The sequence below is a fragment of the Temnothorax curvispinosus genome, unplaced genomic scaffold (assembly GCF_003070985.1).
Source record: "Temnothorax curvispinosus isolate PA1 unplaced genomic scaffold, ASM307098v1 QBEX01008703.1, whole genome shotgun sequence".
Classification (NCBI taxonomy): Eukaryota; Metazoa; Arthropoda; class Insecta; order Hymenoptera; family Formicidae; genus Temnothorax; species Temnothorax curvispinosus.
In genome coordinates this window covers 14,857-35,489 of record NW_020218483.1, presented here as the reverse complement: position 1 = coordinate 35,489, position 20,633 = coordinate 14,857, and the positions used below count along the sequence as shown (strand labels likewise).

The following is a 20,633-nucleotide window of genomic DNA, read 5'->3' as shown; positions in this document are numbered from 1 at the left end:
TCAAAAACGAAAAAAGTGAAAAATCGACCTCAAAATTCAAACAACAGCTATTTTGTCACTTTTCAACTTTTTTAACCAAATGTTGGTTTGGCCTCCAACAAATTTCATCTAATTTCACCACGTTTTTGAAATTTCGATTTCTGATGATCTTTACAGGAGCTGCAGCCTCCGCCATTGAGCCAAGTACGCCACACAGGACCTGCTACTGCCCATCAAAAGCACCCACTTCTTCCCTCGAAAAAAATTTATTTTGTATACTAAGAGTACAATAAGTTTATAGCAAAAAACCTCTTATTGATATCCCTCACAATTCGCTTGAAAAAAATTCCCAAAGTTGAGCTACTTTTTAGGTCTCTATATGAGAACCTTCCCTTAACTCTTCTCTCTCTCTCTCTCTTCTCCCTCTCCCCTCCATCTTGGTCTCATTTTTCTTATTTTTCTGATTCTCTTAGATTTAGGTTGTCTGTCACTTCCGCTTTTCCTCGAACGTTTCTAGAGCTGTTAGTTGCAAAAAGGTGGTATACATACGACGTAAAAATGTACATAAATGAGCCTCACGGGAGCCAAACGCCGGCAAATTCGCTGCGAGCAACGTAATCTGTGCGAACGACGGCGAAGCAGCCCGGAGTGCGAGCCGATCGATTTTTCACCCTCGGTCGGCCCTCAGTCAGGAGAGTTCCAACTGCGCTCAACCCCCTCGCGCGCAACCCCCTTACGCATGTGTGCCACGGACATTATATTCCCCCCACACACATACACACGTGATTTCCGGCCGTCTCGCGGCTCGACGGCGACGTACGGTGGTAATGCAACGCGCAGCAGTCGCGCAGTGCCCGCGACACGGTGCGACGTGACACGGTGCGACGAGGTCCGGACCAGTGCGTCTCACTCCTTTTGTTCAGGACGGTTCGTTCCGGTGCAAGGCGGCGAGGTGGTCGATCGAGGCCCCTCGACGAACGGTGGTGCGGCGCGGCACGGCGCGGCGCGACGCGGCATAGCCGCCACGCGACGTGGTGAACCTCGTGATCGAGGATTCGGAAAGCTTTCGAGCCTCCCTCTTCGGCCACCCGGTGAGTCTAAGTCACTCCTGGTGACAGCGCGCGATTCTCGCGTGGCAACCGCATCTTCGGCATCTCATCTCGCGTCCGACACGCCGACAGCCAGTTCGCGCCACCGATGTCGTGATTCACGAAAGGGTAATTGTCGCGATGTCGCCCGCGTTTCCGCCGGCGTCGAAAATTCTATCGTCGAGATGCGCGAGGACGTGCTCCGCCTCTTCCAGGGCATGCGGACCGGAAGACACGCCAATGAAACTAGAGAGAAAGAGGGAGAGGGATGGAGGGTATGTCGAGGAACCAGGCGCCGAGCGGGCTCACCCATCAGGAACTGTTAACGCGCACGGCACACAGTGAGTCGACACACGTGTCAAAATTTGTGTCAGTCTCGCGAACGATTTTTCATTATGACAGTCGCGCACCGAAAGAGAGAAAGAAAGAGAGAGGCAGCCGTATTACACCACGGTTTTCATGCGCTTTTAATGTCGGAGCACTCCGATTATCTGTTATCTAGATCTAGAACTAGCAAATATTTGTGTCCACAAAAAATATCCTTAAGACTCGACGATCTGTGTCGAGTTGGATTCGATACGATATTTCGTTCCAGCAGCTCCAGTGTCGAGCTAGACTCGACATAAAGCTCTTATATACTTTCTCCTATATTTTTTTAAATTAATTAAATAATTAAGTTATTAAAATTAATTGACAGTATTATGCTTATTATATGATTCGGTATTTATATTATACCATGTTTCGCTTTGTTTTTTATTCTCGTTATCGGGTTGTTATATACCCAGACAACATGCATGTCTAAAATCGAGTACGTAAGACATTTCTAAGACGTCTTATGATATAATGTTTAAAAGTCTTATGTCTCAAATTTGGAACCGGTGCTGTTTGGGTATTTAACAGATTTAAAATCTTGATCCTTAAAAGGGTATTCCAAATTGAGAAGCGATACATATATGTATATGTAATACTTCCATATTGTTAGCCAGCTAACTTCCCAATTAAGCGGTGTGCTCGCCGATAAAGTAAGACAGATAGCAGACGATTTGTTCTGCGCAAACGCAACGCCTGTTAGACAGTATAACAATTTCCCGTTTTTTCACATTTTTTTCAATTTTCTACGTTTTTCCCGTTACAAGCGTGATTTTTATGACCATTTCCGGATTCTACGACTCGAAATACGTAAAAATACGTATTTTTTCGTTTCCGTAACAGTTCCCAAAACCTCAATTTGGAATACCTTCCTTTAATGTGAAAGAAAACTTTTCCTGTCCTGCGTGAAAGGAAACCTGAACCTCATCCGGGCAAGTGTTTCAAACGATATCATACATTATTAAAATTCAAAACACACACACACAAAATGTAATAAATCGTTTTTAAAATATACTGACAATCATAAAATATCCAATACATTCTTTACTTTCTACATCAAAAGAGATATCAAAACGTTTTATTTAAAGTTGGCGTTAAATTTGTTAGGCAAACGGTTAAGCTTTATGTAATTTTTAATGTCCGTTTAGCAAAATAAACTGTCCCGAAACTATCTCTTATCACTTTTATTCGAAACTTCTGTTATCGCGCCGCAATCATGCCAATCATCATCCAATTTCTACTTCCCCTCCACTTTCGTAACACGCTTTATCGATGTTCTCGATCGAAAGAACAGCACAATTCCTCGTTAAAAAGAAATATTCCGTCGCGAATTCCATTCGTCGCAGCGTCCTTGTGCCATGCGGTAATTCGATTGTGAGAATTTAGCTGCATTATGCTGACACTTACAACCGCGCGCGATAAGATAAGAAAACGACAGTGGCGCATGTTCTCGTTACTTGGCACGCCGAGTCGTAAAACCGGATCGAAATATATTGTTTACTTTGTCATTGACGTTAGAGAACGTAATTATTGCACGCGTTCGATTACGCGATAAAAGGAAGTCATCGGCGGAATTAGTTTTCGCGAAAAAATGACGAGAATGAGGCGCGAAATTATATCCGCAAATATAAGAAAAAGTTCTGATTTTTGTAAAAAAAAAAATAATAAATAATAATAAACAAAGAAGAAAAAGGGCGATATCCGCGGAGCTTCTTATTTCAGTCGTTCGAAGCAGTTTCTACGTCGTTCTTCAAGACTGTCGCAGTAGTTTTAATCTTAACAAGTAAGATTTACACTGATATTTACGCACATACGTATAGGCGAAAAGTGTAACTTCTGGTATGGCTGGCCGATCGATATTCGGAACGTATAGGTCGATCGATCGCCCCAACTTGTACAACCACGTGCGACTTCACGGCGCGGCGCGGCGGCCAGACCGTTTGCTTTAACTCTTTCTGTATAAAGGGCGCGTATATACGCGCCCATGAACGATTTACATAGAGCGCGTATTCGAACTTTACAATATTAGACAATCACCTAATGTCCATTTCTACCAATGCATATTAACTTTAATCTTGCAGGTTTAACTTTATTTGTAATCTTTTTCTTGTTCCAAGAAGTAGAAACAATAAGTTAGATTAAGATTAAGATTTAATCCGCGTTGAGATAGAAATAAACATAATAGTTACAGATCTATTACGTTTATTTTTTAATTCTTATTCGCCCATTGGTGTCCCCGTGAATGACACATGTAGGATGCTCGAGATACTCGCTTGACAGGCATACGTTCGATGTACGCGGTGCTTGTTTTGTATCAAGAGCAACTGTCGTTGCAAAGATCGTCTATTTTGATTTTTATTTTAGTTTAAATATTAAAAAGATAAAAAAAAATATACATATATGTAGTGCGAATAATTTTAATCATTATAATAAATAAATTCGATATTGGCTTATCAGCAATGCTGCCCGGGAAAAGAAGAAATCTCTTATAATGTCTTATATGATATCATGCGATCTTATATGCTTATATATGCTCATATATGACCAATATGACCATATATAATTATATACTCTCATATATGACCATATAATATTGTTTAAGTTGACAATTTCCCGCCTTCAATTCTGTTAATTTTAATTTGCGATTACCCTTGTGCAAAAATAAAAAAATAAACACTCTAGTGTATTGTTATGTCTAATTGATTAGTATTGAATTTGTTCTAAATGAAATAAATATTAATATAGAATTTAAAAAAATCAAATTATTTGTAGATATATTATTATTAATTTTTAACGTTTGTTAAACTGATAAAATACTCAATCATTGCGATGACACTTGTCCTGATACAAAATAAGTATAAAACCAAACGGGACTGCAAAAAGAGAATAATATCCTATTTAAATTATATATTTGTAAAAATATATAAATGTGCACATCAGTTTTCTTCTTTTAGTCATTTAAGCATGACTTCAGCGCGTATATCTGCTAAATTTCTACAAAATTCAAACACACAACCGTAAAAGAGATTTTTTGTAATTAATTTATAACTCTGCCTTTTAACTGATGCTGCTGAGATACCTGGTGACTTATATAAATCGACTATATTCATTCACGGCTGCGTTTACATCCCATTATTAATAACGGGGAGGGGGGAGATGTAAACAGCTATGAATCTCGTTATTAAATCCATTTTAAACGATCTGTAATTCTTAATTAAACTTTAACAGATTAAAAGTTTCTCTTCACCACTTTAATTATATCAAATTCATAAAATTACTCTTCTTCTGTTGACTATAAAGCGATAATATCAGCGTTCTTATCTCGACGGCCACTTGAATCAACTAATCAACAAAGCGATTACGATAAACCATAAAAAATTTGTTCAGTATTGGTTATTTTTAACATATTAAGAAACAAGTGTTAAAATCATAAATATTGCAAATCTAAATTTGCAATTTCTTCACCATCTTTATGTATTTTTTATTTCTGATCTTGCGATCAATTAGGTCAGTCGGTGCCACTACTAACCCAGTAAGCAAACTGCCTGCAGTGTATGACACAGATCGACAGTAGATTTGCTCAGATATCGCAACAGATCTGGTATCATCTGTGTCGGCATTAAAACTCGTGTTTTGCCGATAAGCCTACCGATATAATCTCACAGCAGATTGTCGGTAGAAATCAAGAGCAGAATCTGTCATTTTGTAAACATTTAAATGGAATACTTCATTTAAATTATGGTTACAAATAAACAGTAAATTTTTCTCAGTTTCTGAAGTCAATCTGTCAATTATATTCTGTTAGCAGTTTCTGTCATATTTCTGCTGGCATTCTATCGACAAAATTTGCAACAGATATTATACTTTCAAAATCTATTCTCGACAAAATATCAAGGCTATCCGGAAAGTCTTAATATTTTGAAACAATTCTTTCACATATTTTTTCTATATGCGTTTTCCTTACCTCTGATTGTGTCTCTGAATACCTTTGCAAGTCTCGATTCTTGTCTAATCTTATATTTTTCTACTTGTATATTCTTGTTTCTTTAATTTTATTTGTGCATTTAAAATGTATCACGTTTTGCTTTTCTTCGATTTTACTGATGCACACCCTTTACTTTATTTATTTCAAATTTCTCGCAGCTATTTATTTATCAAATTAATGTGTTGTCACATATATCTTTTCTACTATATGTTTTCTTTTTTGTTATTTCTTTCTTTGATTTTTTTTTCATGAGATTAGACTTTCGTAGTTTTTATATCGAAAGCTTTCTTATTTGTTCATCATATTAAACATCCCATTAAGGTCATTATCGAAACACTGATATAGTTTTTAAAGTTTTTTTTTTTTAGATATTTTGATTATATAAATTTCGAGTTATAACTGCGAAATCAAAAATTGGTTGCTAACATCGAGTTAACTCGTGGGAAACTCCTATAATCATAAAAAATCAATTATTATTTATGTTTGAGTTTCCACTTAATCTTGTTGAGAAATATAATTAATATAAAAATAATGGTTTTTTTATACTTTTTAGTTAGAAGTTTAGTTTAGAAAAGTTTTATATCCTGCATTAACCAGAATTTTATTATACTCATATAAATATTTAAATCAGTTTTATCGGTGAAAAGGGATAATAAAAAAAGTATTAAAAAAAAGACGTAATATCTTTTCAAGAATATATTTTCTAATAATTTCCTAAGCACTTCCTATTTTTCTTGTTTGTCCAATTTTTACTGATAGTTTTTAAAGTATTTTTTGAGATATTTTGATTATATAAATTTCGAGTTATAACTACGAATTCAAAAATTGGTTGATAACATCGAGTTAGCTTAATTGTGGGGGACTCCAATATTATCATAAAAAATTAATTATTATTTGTTTATGTTTGAGTTTCCACCTAATTTTCTTGTTTGTCCAATTTTTTCGACTTCGTTAAAACGTCCACACAATCATATAAATGATATAGCGAGCTGTAACAGTTATATCGAATTCAATGTAACAAGGAGAGGGTCCGAGGGTCGTAAGAGTGTCCCTCCCTCCTCTGTTTGGCCTTAATGACACGACATTTACTAGAGAGATATAACTTTTCAAACATATATATTCCGGATGTAAAATTAAATCGTTTAAAAATAGAATGTATTTTTATTTACGTATTATTAACAGTCGAGACGTCGTGTCGAGACAAATTCCGTGATGTATGACACAAGGTCATTAAAGATAATTCAAGCTTTAAAAAACATAAATGTGTTATCAGTTCTCCGGTCTTCGAAGCTATTTCATTTTGTCGACTGCACATATATATGTATACGTGCGTTGTACGCGAAATTGCGCGGAATTTTAATAAGTGCATATACGTTCGCAATTATCGACAACAATCAATATCGTGCCGAATAACATCATACAATCACGTAAAAACACTTATATATAATATTAATTATTGCAAATGCATCGAATATTAATCATTTTATTATGTAGATTTTATAACGATTTTATTATATCTATTATATGCAACGTCTCGTCCGAATGGATATATTGTAGTAGCGTTTTCCTCTTGTTGAGGTTAACACAGCTTGGAAGGCTATTACAATATATCTAGACGAGACAATTGTAGTTTAACTTTACGGTAAGTTCGTTTAATTTTTAAATTATACATTATATCTCTTAATTATATATATATATTATAATAATCAAGTTTTTTATAATGTCTCATCGATGATAATGTCAAGTTTCTTACTGCAAAATACTTTTTATTAACAGAGAGTATACAGAGCAGAAATAAAGATACTTATGTTATGTAATCAAAACTCCTAGTTATCGACTGAACCTATTAAGAGTTGAATCGGTTCAAGAGCATTATTGAGATATAATCTGAAGTATTCTCAATTTGTCGGCTCGCGTATATATTTGGATTATTATAAATTTTGGAAACTCACAATTTCAAATAATTCTGGAGATCGTTTTTTGGGAAATTTTTTGTCAGTTTTTATTTCAGATTTAAATTTAACTATAAATTAATTTTTGATTGCCCTCTCTTTCTTCAGTCTAGAGTTTAGAGACCCTCAAGTTAAGAGTCTGGCCAATTTAACAAATAATGATGTGGCTGCGTTTAAAAATAATGCACTCTATACAGAGTTTATATATTAGAGACACACGACAACACATGTTTTGTATGACAAATTATAAATAATAAACATAGGCTGGATTCGTTTTGACGTTTTTTATATTTTGGATTCGTTCTGCCACGATTTGTCAACACCAATCAGCACACAGTCGATCAGTGGCTAGACTCTTACTTGAGGGTCTCTATTTTAATCATAAAAGCACATTTATGGTTCTGGTATAAACATGAGAAGAGCGATGTATGGTCGATATACGCCTTCGCTGTTTGTCGCGCATAACTTGGCGCAAAAGCAGGTTTCTCGATATTCTAAGTGCCTCAAGAACAGCGAGTAAACTTCAATAAATAGTCACATGTCTATACTATAGTCATGCGATAACATCATTAGTTCTAATACGATTTATTCTTTTGAATTAGAGATACTTTTTCTTCCATCTTCAAATAAAAAAATAAGCAGTTAATACAGTGTAACCCAAAACATACTTTGCTATGAATTAATTAACAGAAGTGAATTAATAAATAATTAAATCAACTATCAGAAGCGAATATAAAGTACACATCATCTACAAATGAAAAACAAAATTTTTATATCTAATCAATTTGTATTAACGCGAATGATGGCACGCGAGAGAGCTAATCTTCTTTTATAATATAAGAACAAAAATTTTACATTTTTCGCTTTTAGTCAGTAAGATTATAAACTCAGGAGCCTTAAACTTGTGTTTGTAATCCATTTCTTATTACTTATATTTAATTAATTATATAATAATTAATTTTAATCAATTATATACATATAGATAGTTTGAATGTTTTCTTCTGTTAAGATGTATCGTAAATCCGCAATATAAACGCGCGAGTCACAGTATTTCTTAATTCCCACTTCGTCTCGCGTTTCGTGTCCCATCGAGCGTGAGTTAGGTCAGTGTTCTGTCTCGGACAGTCGGTGATAAGAGTCCACGAGATTGCAATTGTATCTTGAGACACTGTTTGTAATTATATCTCCAGACCGTATAGAGTCTCGCGGTGAATTATCTTCTCGCATCGGGCGGAGTAATGGTCAGAGCGATAAGCATTCAACGTAAACTCGACCTCGATAGAACCACCCGCTGTTAATTGTGCCACGAGTCACACAGCGTTTCAAAAGACGACTATTCGATCAATGAGAGAATATTTAATGTATACACGTATATTTTATTCAAAAATTTGTGTCCGATTTGTACAAAATTTATAATCTATGTAATATATACGTGCGTACCAAAAGTTCCGGAACGGCCAATTATCTCCGACAGTATTAGTTTATTGGAAAAATGTTTCAGATAAAAATTGGAAGGTTTAAACAAGGCCAAGACGATCTTATTAGTATTAAACTTTGGGTCCAGGACCTGTGTTGGACCTAGCAGAGCCCAAGTTAAATTTAAGAGTGAAAACCTCCATTTTTTATTAAATTGTCTACTAATTAATTTAAACAACTTTTGTCCAAAAAATGTTTTTTCACAACACCTCCACGGAAAGTTTGACTTCCATGCCTGTAGAGAGGGGCGAAAGTGGCCAATTTCACGCCAGGGCGGCATAGCGGGCGGAAAGTATAACCACTTTCCTCCCTAGGGAAGAAAATTGATACTTTCCATCCGGCATAGCGGGCATCTCGGTTAAATTTGAATTGTGCCAAAAAACCTTTTAGATAAGATTATTTAGCAGTATTTGGGATCATTTCAACGAATTTCATGAAAATTGAAGGGTGGACCTTTTCAAAACTGTATCCGAGTCGGCAATAAAATACAGCAAGTGATCAAAAAACACCCTTGGCCTAAGGGCGTAATTTTTTTATTCCGCTTGGCAGTAAAAAATAATATTATTCTCACTACTGATATCCAGTCAGGGTTTGTAAAGTGACGTCATGAAGCAAAGTGGAGCTCGTGAGCGACATACATAACATTTCGCCACAGCTATAGCCGCGAAACTATATTCCCGCGTGAAATATTAATAAAGAGCTTTTTCCGACGTCGGTTGATGACCGTCACCACACGGCTATATCGATTCGAGATATGCAGTAGAAGTTATGATGTTCTCGGGTCAAGGATATATACAAGCACTATATAATTAATGCATGAATAATGATTACACGTGCGCAAAAAGTGCCGCGCAAATTATAATTTCGCTCGAAATATCACACTTCGGAATGCACGAGATATAAGTAACGATTATACGTGCACGAAAATCTTATTTAAATTTTAGTTCCGCCGTTTTCCCATAGTTTCAAAAATTTCAGCGAAATCTCCTTCCGTCGATTGATTTAATTAAGAAATCACCTAGTTAACAAGTTAACAAGTTAACGTCTAAATATGTTTTAACGACGTATTATTGATGTGATGATCTAATATGAATTTTTACAGTTGTGTAGAGCTCGAAACAGATATCAAGATGGGTACGACGAACGCACAAACTAATTCGGGGCACGCACATGACGAAGTTCACCCGAGGGGAGGTTCGATCGACGCGTTCTTCGCCGAGACGGTGATCCTTTTAACCGGCGCCACCGGCTTCTTAGGAAAAGCTCTTCTGGAAAAGCTGCTGCGCTCGTGTCCCCAAGTGGCCACAATTTTCGTTCTGATCCGTCCAAAAAAGGACCAGTCCGTCGAGCAACGTTTTCAAGAACTACTGAACAATCCCGTTCGTATATATACCTATATATATATGTATAATATATGCACTCCCGCGTATATGGAATTTAGAGCTCAGTTATGCATAAACAAATTTTTTCTGTTAGCCAAATAGGAAAATATTATTCGAGTCTATTATTGTCGGAAATATCGGAATAATTGAACTGCTTTAAATCGAGCTAATTGAGCTAACATAGACCTATATCGCGTGACATAAAGGGCGCACGCGAGAATTTCTATGGCCTTTAAATTAAAGCACTTTCCCACTACTCGCCATAACATACATATTTATGCGTTGAAGACCATACGAGAATTAAACTCGTTTAAAACGAAAATTTTTATGTTTACTTTGTACGTCTATCACAGTCAAACTTTATAACAAATATGATTATTATACAGTGACTTTAACATGGATAGGCGACAGAGAAACTTTCTTTCTAAATTTCACAACAGTTCAGGTATAAATTATGTCTCTGTCATATAGATTGATTAAGGACGTTCACCGGTTCTTATACTAGAGAAAATCGAAATTTTATAGGTTTCTTGCAACTGTGAATATACGTTAATTTAGGTGTGCTTTATGCGTGGTATGAATTTCAGTACCTCTTGCGGTATAAAAATCGAGATACTGAGCCTCAAAGTTTCAATTTTTACCAAAATTTAGTAAAAGTTGAAACTTTGAGGCTCAGTATCTCGATGTTTATACCGCAAGAGGTACTAAAATTTATACCACGCATAAAGCACCTAAATTAATGTATATTCACAGTTTCAAAAATATCTATAGAAAATCGATTTTCTGTAGTATAAGGACCGGTGAACGTCCTTAAGTGTAAAACATAAGCGATATCACAGTATTTGCTAATCATTTATCTACCTTAGCTAATTTTTTGCACCCAGAAAATTTTTGCTATATAGGTGCAAAATCATTTTTTTGAGTGTAGAAGTTTATCTTATCCCTCTGTAACTTCATCGCAGCGTATTCACGCCAAATTTCTTATGGACGTAATAGCGTACACACTTGTTAAATTAATGTAATATCGATTTCGCACAACCTCGTGTAGGACGTATTAAATATTTTATTCGTAGCTTTATGTCTAAAGTGTCAAGTTGTCATCGAAATGCACGACGAAAGGTCGCGATTGTCGCCATTCTCACGATTATCTCAAATTATATTAATGTTGAACCGTAATTACTTTCGATATTACATATAAATATAACAATTATTGTAAATAATATACAATGCTATTTATTATATTTATTTTTATATATGTCTAATATATAAAAATACATAATATTTTTATTTTATTTTATTATGTTATTTAATATATAAATAATATACGTGTATGAGTATAAATCAACATATATAATATATTTCTATATAAGTATATAAAATTTTGTGTTCAATATTTATCCGCGCGTTCCTCGCACCCTTCTTACGAAACGAAGCGGTAACGTGCCTCTTTCTCTGTGACAGGTTTTCGACAGGATACGATCGGAGTTTCCGGGCACCTTGAACAAAATCTTCCCTGTGAAAGGTGACGTAGGCCTGCCGGAGCTGGGGCTCCAGCCTGAAGACAGAGATATGTTGATACAGCGAGTTAATATCGTGTTCCATAGCGCGGCCACCGTGCGCTTTAACGAGTCGCTGAAGATAGCCGTTAATCTGAACACGATGGGCACCGATCGTATGTTGGACTTGTGCAGGCGCATGACAAACCTTATTAGCGTCATTCACGTCAGCACGGCCTACAGTAATGCCGACCGACGGGATATTGAAGAATCGATATACATGTAAGCTGCCAGTTAAGCACGCGTGACAGCCGCACGGATAACGCGCTACCGTTTTCATCTCGAGGGTAGATCTTCAAGATCACCTCAATCAAATTATTTTCGTCGCGGAAATACTTCCTTCTGCGTTACTGTTAACACTTTATCTACCGCCCGTGGTAGATAAAATTGACATACATTGTCGAGCGATAATATATTATTATAAATGATATTTACAATAATATGTTATTGGATGATCGGTATATTTTGACAAATAAATGCAGTGATAAGAATAATGAATCGGTTTGTCGCCGATAATGCATTAAATTATCCCGTTTATATACATTAAACTGTTAAGAATGGAAATATACGGATCATAGATACGAGCAAAGCGTTTTTCTTCAAGAACATAATAAGCGGAACAGAAGGGGAATCTAATGACTAGATTATAAGTACATTCAATAAAGTAGCTATTTCTTGCTTGCAATCTTCCCCTACGATACATATTTAAATTGCGGGTACATTTTTTTATTTTACATGATACGAATTGCATTTTATGTAATCCAGTTCAGTTTAGGATTCAAAATGGTAAAAATGTATTAAAAAATAATGCTCCTAAAGAAATGCTCGCTCTAAATTATCTATTAATCTATATTAATTAATGTCATTATTAATATACCTAATTAATATTAACTTATAATGTTTTATAATTTTTATCCAATTAATCTATCATAATTTTTGATTATCTGCAATAACAAAATTTTATTTACAATTTTACGTGTGTCCTGTAATACGAAAAACATTTAAAGAATCGACTTGACGAGACACGTAAAAATATGAATAAAATTGTATTCTGAATTCTGACTCGAATTATAAATTGTCTAAAATAAACTTGATACGACTTGAAAAACGTACATTCAAAAAGTTAGAATATAAGTACATACAGGGTGTCTTATTTTAAAAGATCCACACAAATATCTCAGAAACTTTGCGTTATCTTAAAAAAATGTTTCAAATAAAAGTTGTAGGATTTTAGTAGTAGGAGCCCATATTGGGTCCAGTAGGGCCCCAGACCCAAAATCTAGGTAATTCACCTAATGGCCCTCTTAAAATCCTACAACTTTTATTTAAAACATTTTTCAAGATAACGCAAAGTTTCTGAGATATTTGTGTGGATCTTTCAAAATGGGACACCCTGTATATATAAAATTTATACTAAAATACATACATATATAAAATTAAGAATAAAATTCTGTCCTAAATTCTAACGCAAATTATAGAGCTAAAAGGTGCTTAATCGTATATTGCTAATGTTACAGCACGGAGGTGAGGCCGTACACGGTAGTCGATATGTGTGAAAATTTGGACGACGAGACGATAGGAATAATAGAGAAGAGACTGATTGGCAAACATCCGAATACGTATACGTTGACCAAAGGATTGGCGGAACAGATCGTAATGTCTAAGGGAAGCGGCCTACCGATCGCAATTGTACGACCGAGTATAGTCTGTGCCGCGTACCAAGAGCCATTTCCAGGATGGATAGATAATACTTGCGGTATTACAGGTACAATCGTAATTTTAAACAATCGTATAAATTGTATGAATCGTAAAGATTATACAAGAGAAAGAAAACATATACATATATGAACATATGTTTTATATATAATTATATATACATATATGAAAAATTTTTTCTCGGGTTATTAAAGAAAGAATAAGCATTTTACTGTAAAATATTGAACGACGATAGGAATAATAGAGAGAAGAGACTGTACTTGTTTTACTGAAAGTTACCGGAAAAATCCAATAAATATAATTGATTATTTACAATGTTTGTTGCTATAATGGACACTTAAAAAATGCATACATGTGTCACATTTAATTGTTTACATTTAATAGGTATAATGACGGAGATCGGAAGAGGTACCGTTAGAAGTATCGTGTGTAACGCAAAATTAGTGGTAGACGTTGTACCTGTCGATTTTGTTGTCAATACATTGATCTGCGCATCTTGGCACAATGCCATGCAACGTACTGACACGATAAAGATTTACAATTGTACCAGCAGTACAGTAAATCCGATTACGTGAGTATATGCAGCAATAGACATAACAAAACATTTAAATAAATGCATGTGTGCGAGCACCCGCGCAACTTAATAGTTTTTCAGATTGCTAAATAATAATCTGATATGTCAAAAAGTTAATAAATTATATAAAACGTATAATTACTCTCATTTTTGTACATTTTTATTTTTGTTGAATAGTGTTATCATCTTGTATACGTATATGCATATACATGATTCTTGTAGATGGGGCGAATTTGGATACCTCGTGAGGAAACACGCCATAGAATCTCCATCGAAATACGTGATGTGGTATCCAGGTTTCACATTTAGGACAAACAAATTTATTCACTCTATCATAGTGGCCACGTTGCACTTTTTGCCTGCATTTATCGTAGATCTTATACTGAGGGTTCAAGGTTGCAAACCCATGTAAGTATCTCCCCTCGGTTTCACCGCGTGGCAATTTTATTTATAACGATAAATATAACGCGCGTTGTTTCCTTTCAGGATGGTGAAGGTGGCCAAACGGTTCGAGCGCGCCGCCAAAACCGGGGAGTTCTTCGCGATGAACGAGTGGAAATTTTATTCGGGTAACATGACGAAACTGGTGAAATTTGTAAGAGCGTCGGAAGATTGTGATAAGTTTGATGTAGATATTAGAAACGTGGATTGGGACATGTACTTGCATCAGTACATGTTAGGAATCCGAAAATATATCTTGAAGGACAATCTAGATACGTTAAACAACGCCCGAAATCGATTATCGAGGTAAGTCTTCCAATTTCATTTTTATCTTGCAACTTTTAAATTTGCAATGTGCTGTGTGCGGAAGAAATAAGTCTATTGTGTTGCAGGTTGTACTGGATGCATAAGTTTACCAAAATACTCAGTATATTCGCGTTATTAGGATTAATCAAATGCGCCGGTCGGTGATGCCATCGAGAATCTGAATCGCGACACGCGCGATCCGAGAAACGCCGCAGAAATATCGTGAAAAGAAATATCATGAGAAAGAGACATGACTCACGCTTTATCTCTCGAAGACTAAGATCTTTATCAAGTACTAATATACTAATTAAATCAAATATTAACGAGAGGGAGAGGAGGTATTTTGAAAAATATTCGGATGCAGGATCCTACGGATATTATAGAACTTTTGTTTAAGACCTTTTTCTTCGTATATATGTAACTTCACACTTTCCGCAATATTAAATTAGCTTCGCAGAGCTGTTTCGACCTCCTAACGTATGATTGACACGTATATACAAAAAAAAAATACGTGTCGATTTTCAGCTGTTCAATATATTCAGAGTACGTGTTCGAGATGATAGAATTTAGAGACAAGGACTTTGAGCAAACGCTTCTTTGTAAATCCGCATCGAAACATCTCTTCTGCCAATAGTTACCATGTTATTGCATCAATCAAAACATAGTAATGTGTATTTTAAACAATTAAATGCAAAGTATTTTTAATGGTATATATCAGAAAAATGTAGATTCTTCATCATATACTGAATAATCACTATGTTTTGTATTTAAATTGTTGCGATCCGACCCTTATAATGTTAAAATATTAATTGTAAGATAAAAATCACATCTCCGAGCGCTCACAGACCAAATGTATCGAGCGTGTCATGTTACATATGCATATGCGAGCTAAACTACGCATAGTACAATACGAATAATCGAAGTTCTTAAATATAATATCGTTACTTGCGAAGACTGACTTTAATCAAATATACTAAAACGATATATTAAAAAAAAAAAAGAGAAGACCTACACTATTGCCTTATTAATTATTATCAATATCAAAAAGAAAATTATTTTTGCTAATCCATCAGATATTCTAATTGCCATAATTAAACCAATAAATTGTATTAAACCAATATTCGTATTACCCTCAGGAACGAATAAATTTGTTCGTAGTAAGAATGAAAAAGCTGAAATATTTTTTAAATGCTCATGTTACGTGAGAAATGATTATCGTTTATCCTTTTGTGCGAAACCGAACGAGGAATTATAGACATCTATGATACAGCTATTACGAGCTTTGTTATAATTCGTATCAACTAATTATGCTAACAAATTGGTTCATGCACGAGAAACTAAGCAAATTTTCTCAAAAAATACGGGGACATAAATGCATCGTATGTATATCTACAATATGGCGAATAAATATGAATACATTTGCATTTCACATATATATGTTTGTAGTTTGATTTCTATGTGGAATATTAATGTACGAGATATTTTAGAAATATCGATCTTTCGTATGTAGTTTATGTATTGCGTTAGTAGACAAATCATTGTTGGTTGAAAAAAGACTTTATTCGTTCGCAAAATATGGCATTGTATAAATATAACGTAATGATTTTTGTTAATTCTCGAGACGAATATTCAACGCATATACATAAGCATATTCCTGAGCGTATAAGCTTTCAAGTAAGTACCTAAATTACTTTTCTTTGCGCGTAATAACATATCGTAGGTAAGCATAGACAATGGAATACATCCTTATTAAGTAATGTCTACTACTAAAACTATGTTTTATATATACTTTAATGTGTATATTGTATATTGTTATCATGTATCAAACTTGTACAAGACTTGTAATTACATAAAACATATTTGTAATTAACATCTGACTGTTTCGTTTATTCGGGCGTGTATCATAAATTTTATGTATGTTAGTAATAAATAATAGTTTAATGAATAGTTCTTGTGGAATATTTCAATAGTTCAAACGCACATCTTTCGAAATCCTTCAAATATCGTTAAAATTAAGCAAATATACTCTGGTAAGAAATAACATAAAAGTTGAAATGTACATAATGATGAAATGTCTATAATGATCGTCAAAGTATAAAAAAATAATAAGAGTTGTTCAACACATGTTCATTTGATGTTTCATGATGAGCTAGATTGAAAGAACATAGGTTGACCATCTTTCCTCTATGGCCATCTTACCCGAGTTTACCCTATATATTCAACTATAAATTTTTGAATATTTTATTTCGATCATCATCATGCATATCAGTCATGTAAAAAATAAAAAAGTTGTTTCTTTAATTTTAATTAAGGAGCTTTCCAGCAAGAGACACAAGTCGAAACAAACGTCGTTCTATCTTTCTCTTTTGGCGTTGAGTAATTAATTCAAAAAAATTGTTTAATTTAAAAAAATTCTTGAATATATATAAAAAAATATATCCAAGAATAATTTTTATTTTTTTCCAACTGTATTAAGTTTAAGAAATTAACAAAATGGACAAGAAAATGGATCTAAGTAATATATTTATTGTGTCTTAAGCTGCAAAAAAGCAGAATTTCGTTAAAGATAAATCAGGTTAGATATGTGAACGAAATATTTGTTCATTATTTTTAAATATTTGTGGGTCCACAGTGCCCCAGCACAGTGCCCCAGTATGCCCACACCCACAGTACCCACACGGTGCGCAGCACCGCATGGTCTCACAGTCTCACCCTTCAATTGAACCTAGCGATGCTAATTGCATCTAACGTCTTTATCAATATAATGAGCACATGGAAGTTGATACAGCGACGGTGTTACGACTTGCTCTCGTATAAGTACTCATTGCTCGTGATATTGGTGGCGTTTACTTGCATATTCATCGGCATAGTACACTTTGGAGAGGTTAGAATACAACATTTATTTTCTTTATGCACGTCGTATCATAAATACGTTCAGGCAACAACGTGAAATGTTTCGTTCATCATGTACATTATCAACATAATATTTTACATATTGGAATATCTAACAAGTTGAAACTTTGATAGACTTCAATTGACTTTGTTGCGCAGGTATGGTTGATATGGAGCAAGGAAAAATATGAAGCGGTCTTTCACTCCTTCAACGACAATATCCTGGGAAAATCTTTCCAAAACAAATTGTGCCAGCACGTCCCCATAGACGTGGTTTACACCTGGGTGAACGGATCTGATTCGCTATTTTTAGAAAGTCTTCAGAAACATGTGCCAGTTGTGGATCTCAGTGCCGCAGCTTCGAGATTCAGTGACAAAGACGAGCTGCGCTATTCGTTGCGATCATTGGAGATGTATGCACCCTGGGTGAGGCACGTTTACATCGTTACCAACGGCCAAATACCGAGCTGGCTCGATATGGACAATCCTCGGGTGACTTTGGTCACTCACGAAGACATTTTTCTGAATAAAAGTGATTTACCAACCTTTTCTAGTCCTGCTATTGAAAGTCATATTCATAGGTGCTTGGAAATATGAAATACATTATGTGCACATGAACACAGCAGGGGCGTACAGATAAGCAACAATGTCTTTCTTCTTCCAGAATACCTGGAGTCTCCGATAAGTTCTTGTATTTTAACGACGACGTAATGTTAGGTGCCGAAATATGGCCGGAGGACTTTATAACTCAAGCGGGCGGACAAAAGGTATATCTGGCGTGGTGGGTTCCCGATTGCTCCGAGATCTGTCCGTGGGCATGGGTCGGCGATGGATCGTGCGATCACGCTTGTAATACGACGTTGTGCGAATTTGACGGTAATTATCTAAATTATCTTTTTCTAATGACGATATGTACAAGTATGTATTTTTATACGTTATATGAAAGAATGTTGTGTATTTCGATGGATTGCATAGGTGGAGATTGCCAAGCGACTGATGTCCCTATAGATAGTGAGATGATGGAAGAGGAAGATGACTATCCGTACAAGTATCTACAAGATTCTCGTGAAAATAATAACGAGCTGAGACTGTTAAGCATCTTACGCAATAGAAACGTCATCCGTTCATTGCCAGAAGACATGCTAATGTCCACAGTTCAAACATTACATTTGTATAATTTCAGTACTACTTCTACGTCAATCAAAACGTTTCACAATCTCGGAAATAGCAGTTCTAAGGAATTACAAGCGCGAAGCATAAAAATTAACGATGGAGAAAAGTATAAATCTATAAGAAATTTGAAGACAATATATTCCAAACTTTTACACGTAAATGCCTCGAGCAAAACTGCATATCGTATCAAACGATTAAAACGTTATCGCAATATCATGAATGCGGCGCAGTCCAACAATTCTGTTAAGTTCGATAAATTCGCGTATCCGAATCAGTGGAAACGCAATGCACGAGGATTGGACACTTACGCGGAGTCTTTGTTATACGTTAATAAGATATACAACGCCGGTTACGGCCTCGAACGGAGGCGAGTGCCAGCGCATATGCCGCACTTGGTAGACAAGTGGATCGTAAATAGTATGCAGGAGAAGTTTGATCTTGAATTTAAGAAAACGTCTAGTCACAAAGTGAGAGATCGCGAGGATATGCAATTTGCATTTTCTTACTTCTACTTTTTATCAAGCGAGAAACGGAGAGTGCCCGTCGGGGAGATATTCGACATGTTTGACACTGACAAATCACGGTAAGAAACAACGTGCCCACCTATGATTACACCAAATTGTAATTGTAATGACGTTACAAATCGGCCGATGTCCTTAGCACTTGGTCGGACAGAGAAATAAGGACGCTTTTATCGAGATTATACCCGTTGCCACTCGATTATAATCTAGTCATGGAATTTGAAAGTCAGATAATGAATTGTTCGCGTCGGATAAATCTGCCGGATATCATTGACGTTCCACCCGGAGAGAGGTATCTGGACTCCACTCTCGTAAGTACGAGGTGCACTCTAATAATAGTTTGTGCGGATTTAAAATAAGATTTGGAAAATTGCAATTTCTTTGTTTTTTTTTTTTACAGCCAGTGGTTTCGAAAGAATTGATATTGAACTGCGAATCAGTTTCTAGAAGGATGCAATTAAAATTCGGCAAAGGTAGTCGCTATCCGCATGAAATAATAAAGGCTGGCAAGAATGAAATTTTCGAGATGCTGACCAGCAATGTTTCCTTAACAGTACAATTGCTCGATGAAATTCGGAGAGATCCGAAGTATGTCATACATATATACTATATATTTTTCATTTCTCTTAAATACATATATAATAGGAACGATTCGCATACATAGGAACGATTTACATGTGTATTAACGCTTTCAGGAAGTTTATCTGCTTGAACGATGACATCGACCCTATTCGACGTTCCGAGAACGAGATTGTTCGCGCCTTGTTAAACGATTTTTATCGTTCGCTGTATCCGCTGCGAAGCACGTTTGAATTACCGTCACAATATCGAAATCGTTTTTCCCACCTACACGAACTTCTTGAATGGCGAGCAAGTCGTGCGAAAGCTAGAAACCTACTATTGTGCCTTCTGGCGTTGCTCTTTATGTTTACATTTTATCACGTACTCTACCATCACATGCGCAGATTGTGCAGAACTCGAGAATTATCTACGTTTCTAGCGTGAAGAATTAATAATAAAGCCAAACTATCAATCCACGTACAGCTGCACGATGGAACTAACAATATTAACTATCGATATAATACGCAATGTTAAATTTATAATTTAAAAACATTCGTCGGAAGATCTGTAAGAATTTTTTGATTCGACATATTCTAAAATCAGATAACGATATATCTGTGATACAATAAACACTTTTTATAATCGCATTTTAATAAAAAGTT

At 35.3% G+C, this 20,633-nt stretch overlaps 2 protein-coding genes across 2 annotated transcripts; both read left to right on the top strand.

The window, feature by feature from the left end:
* Positions 1-837: 837 nt before the first annotated feature.
* LOC112458111 (putative fatty acyl-CoA reductase CG5065) lies at positions 838-16,694 on the top strand. Its single transcript, XM_025021548.1, has 8 exons — positions 838-1,408; positions 9,952-10,228; positions 11,693-12,009; positions 13,305-13,552; positions 13,888-14,074; positions 14,300-14,485; positions 14,564-14,824; positions 14,911-16,694. Exons 1-8 carry the CDS (start codon positions 1,209-1,211, stop codon positions 14,987-14,989), a joined length of 1,755 nt encoding a protein of 584 aa, XP_024877316.1. The 5' UTR covers positions 838-1,208; the 3' UTR covers positions 14,990-16,694.
* Positions 16,695-17,463: 769 nt separating this feature from the next.
* LOC112458110 (N-acetylglucosamine-1-phosphotransferase subunits alpha/beta) lies at positions 17,464-20,618 on the top strand. Its single transcript, XM_025021547.1, has 7 exons — positions 17,464-17,708; positions 17,876-18,297; positions 18,381-18,592; positions 18,692-19,472; positions 19,550-19,721; positions 19,811-19,998; positions 20,106-20,618. The coding sequence occupies exons 1-7, from the start codon at positions 17,556-17,558 to the stop codon at positions 20,413-20,415; spliced, it is 2,238 nt and encodes a 745-aa protein (XP_024877315.1). The 5' UTR covers positions 17,464-17,555; the 3' UTR covers positions 20,416-20,618.
* Positions 20,619-20,633: the final 15 nt, after the last annotated feature.

Coding starts and splice junctions, on each gene's coding strand:
- LOC112458110 (XM_025021547.1), top strand. CDS start 17,556: ATGCTAATTGCATCTAACGTCTTTATCAATATAATGAGCACATGGAAG. Junction 19,473..19,549: donor TTTGACACTGACAAATCACG/GTAAGAAACAAC, acceptor CGATGTCCTTAG/CACTTGGTCGGACAGAGAAA. Junction 19,999..20,105: donor GAAATTCGGAGAGATCCGAA/GTATGTCATACA, acceptor TAACGCTTTCAG/GAAGTTTATCTGCTTGAACG.
- LOC112458111 (XM_025021548.1), top strand. CDS start 1,209: ATGTCGCCCGCGTTTCCGCCGGCGTCGAAAATTCTATCGTCGAGATGC. Junction 12,010..13,304: donor ATTGAAGAATCGATATACAT/GTAAGCTGCCAG, acceptor CTAATGTTACAG/CACGGAGGTGAGGCCGTACA. Junction 13,553..13,887: donor TAATACTTGCGGTATTACAG/GTACAATCGTAA, acceptor TACATTTAATAG/GTATAATGACGGAGATCGGA.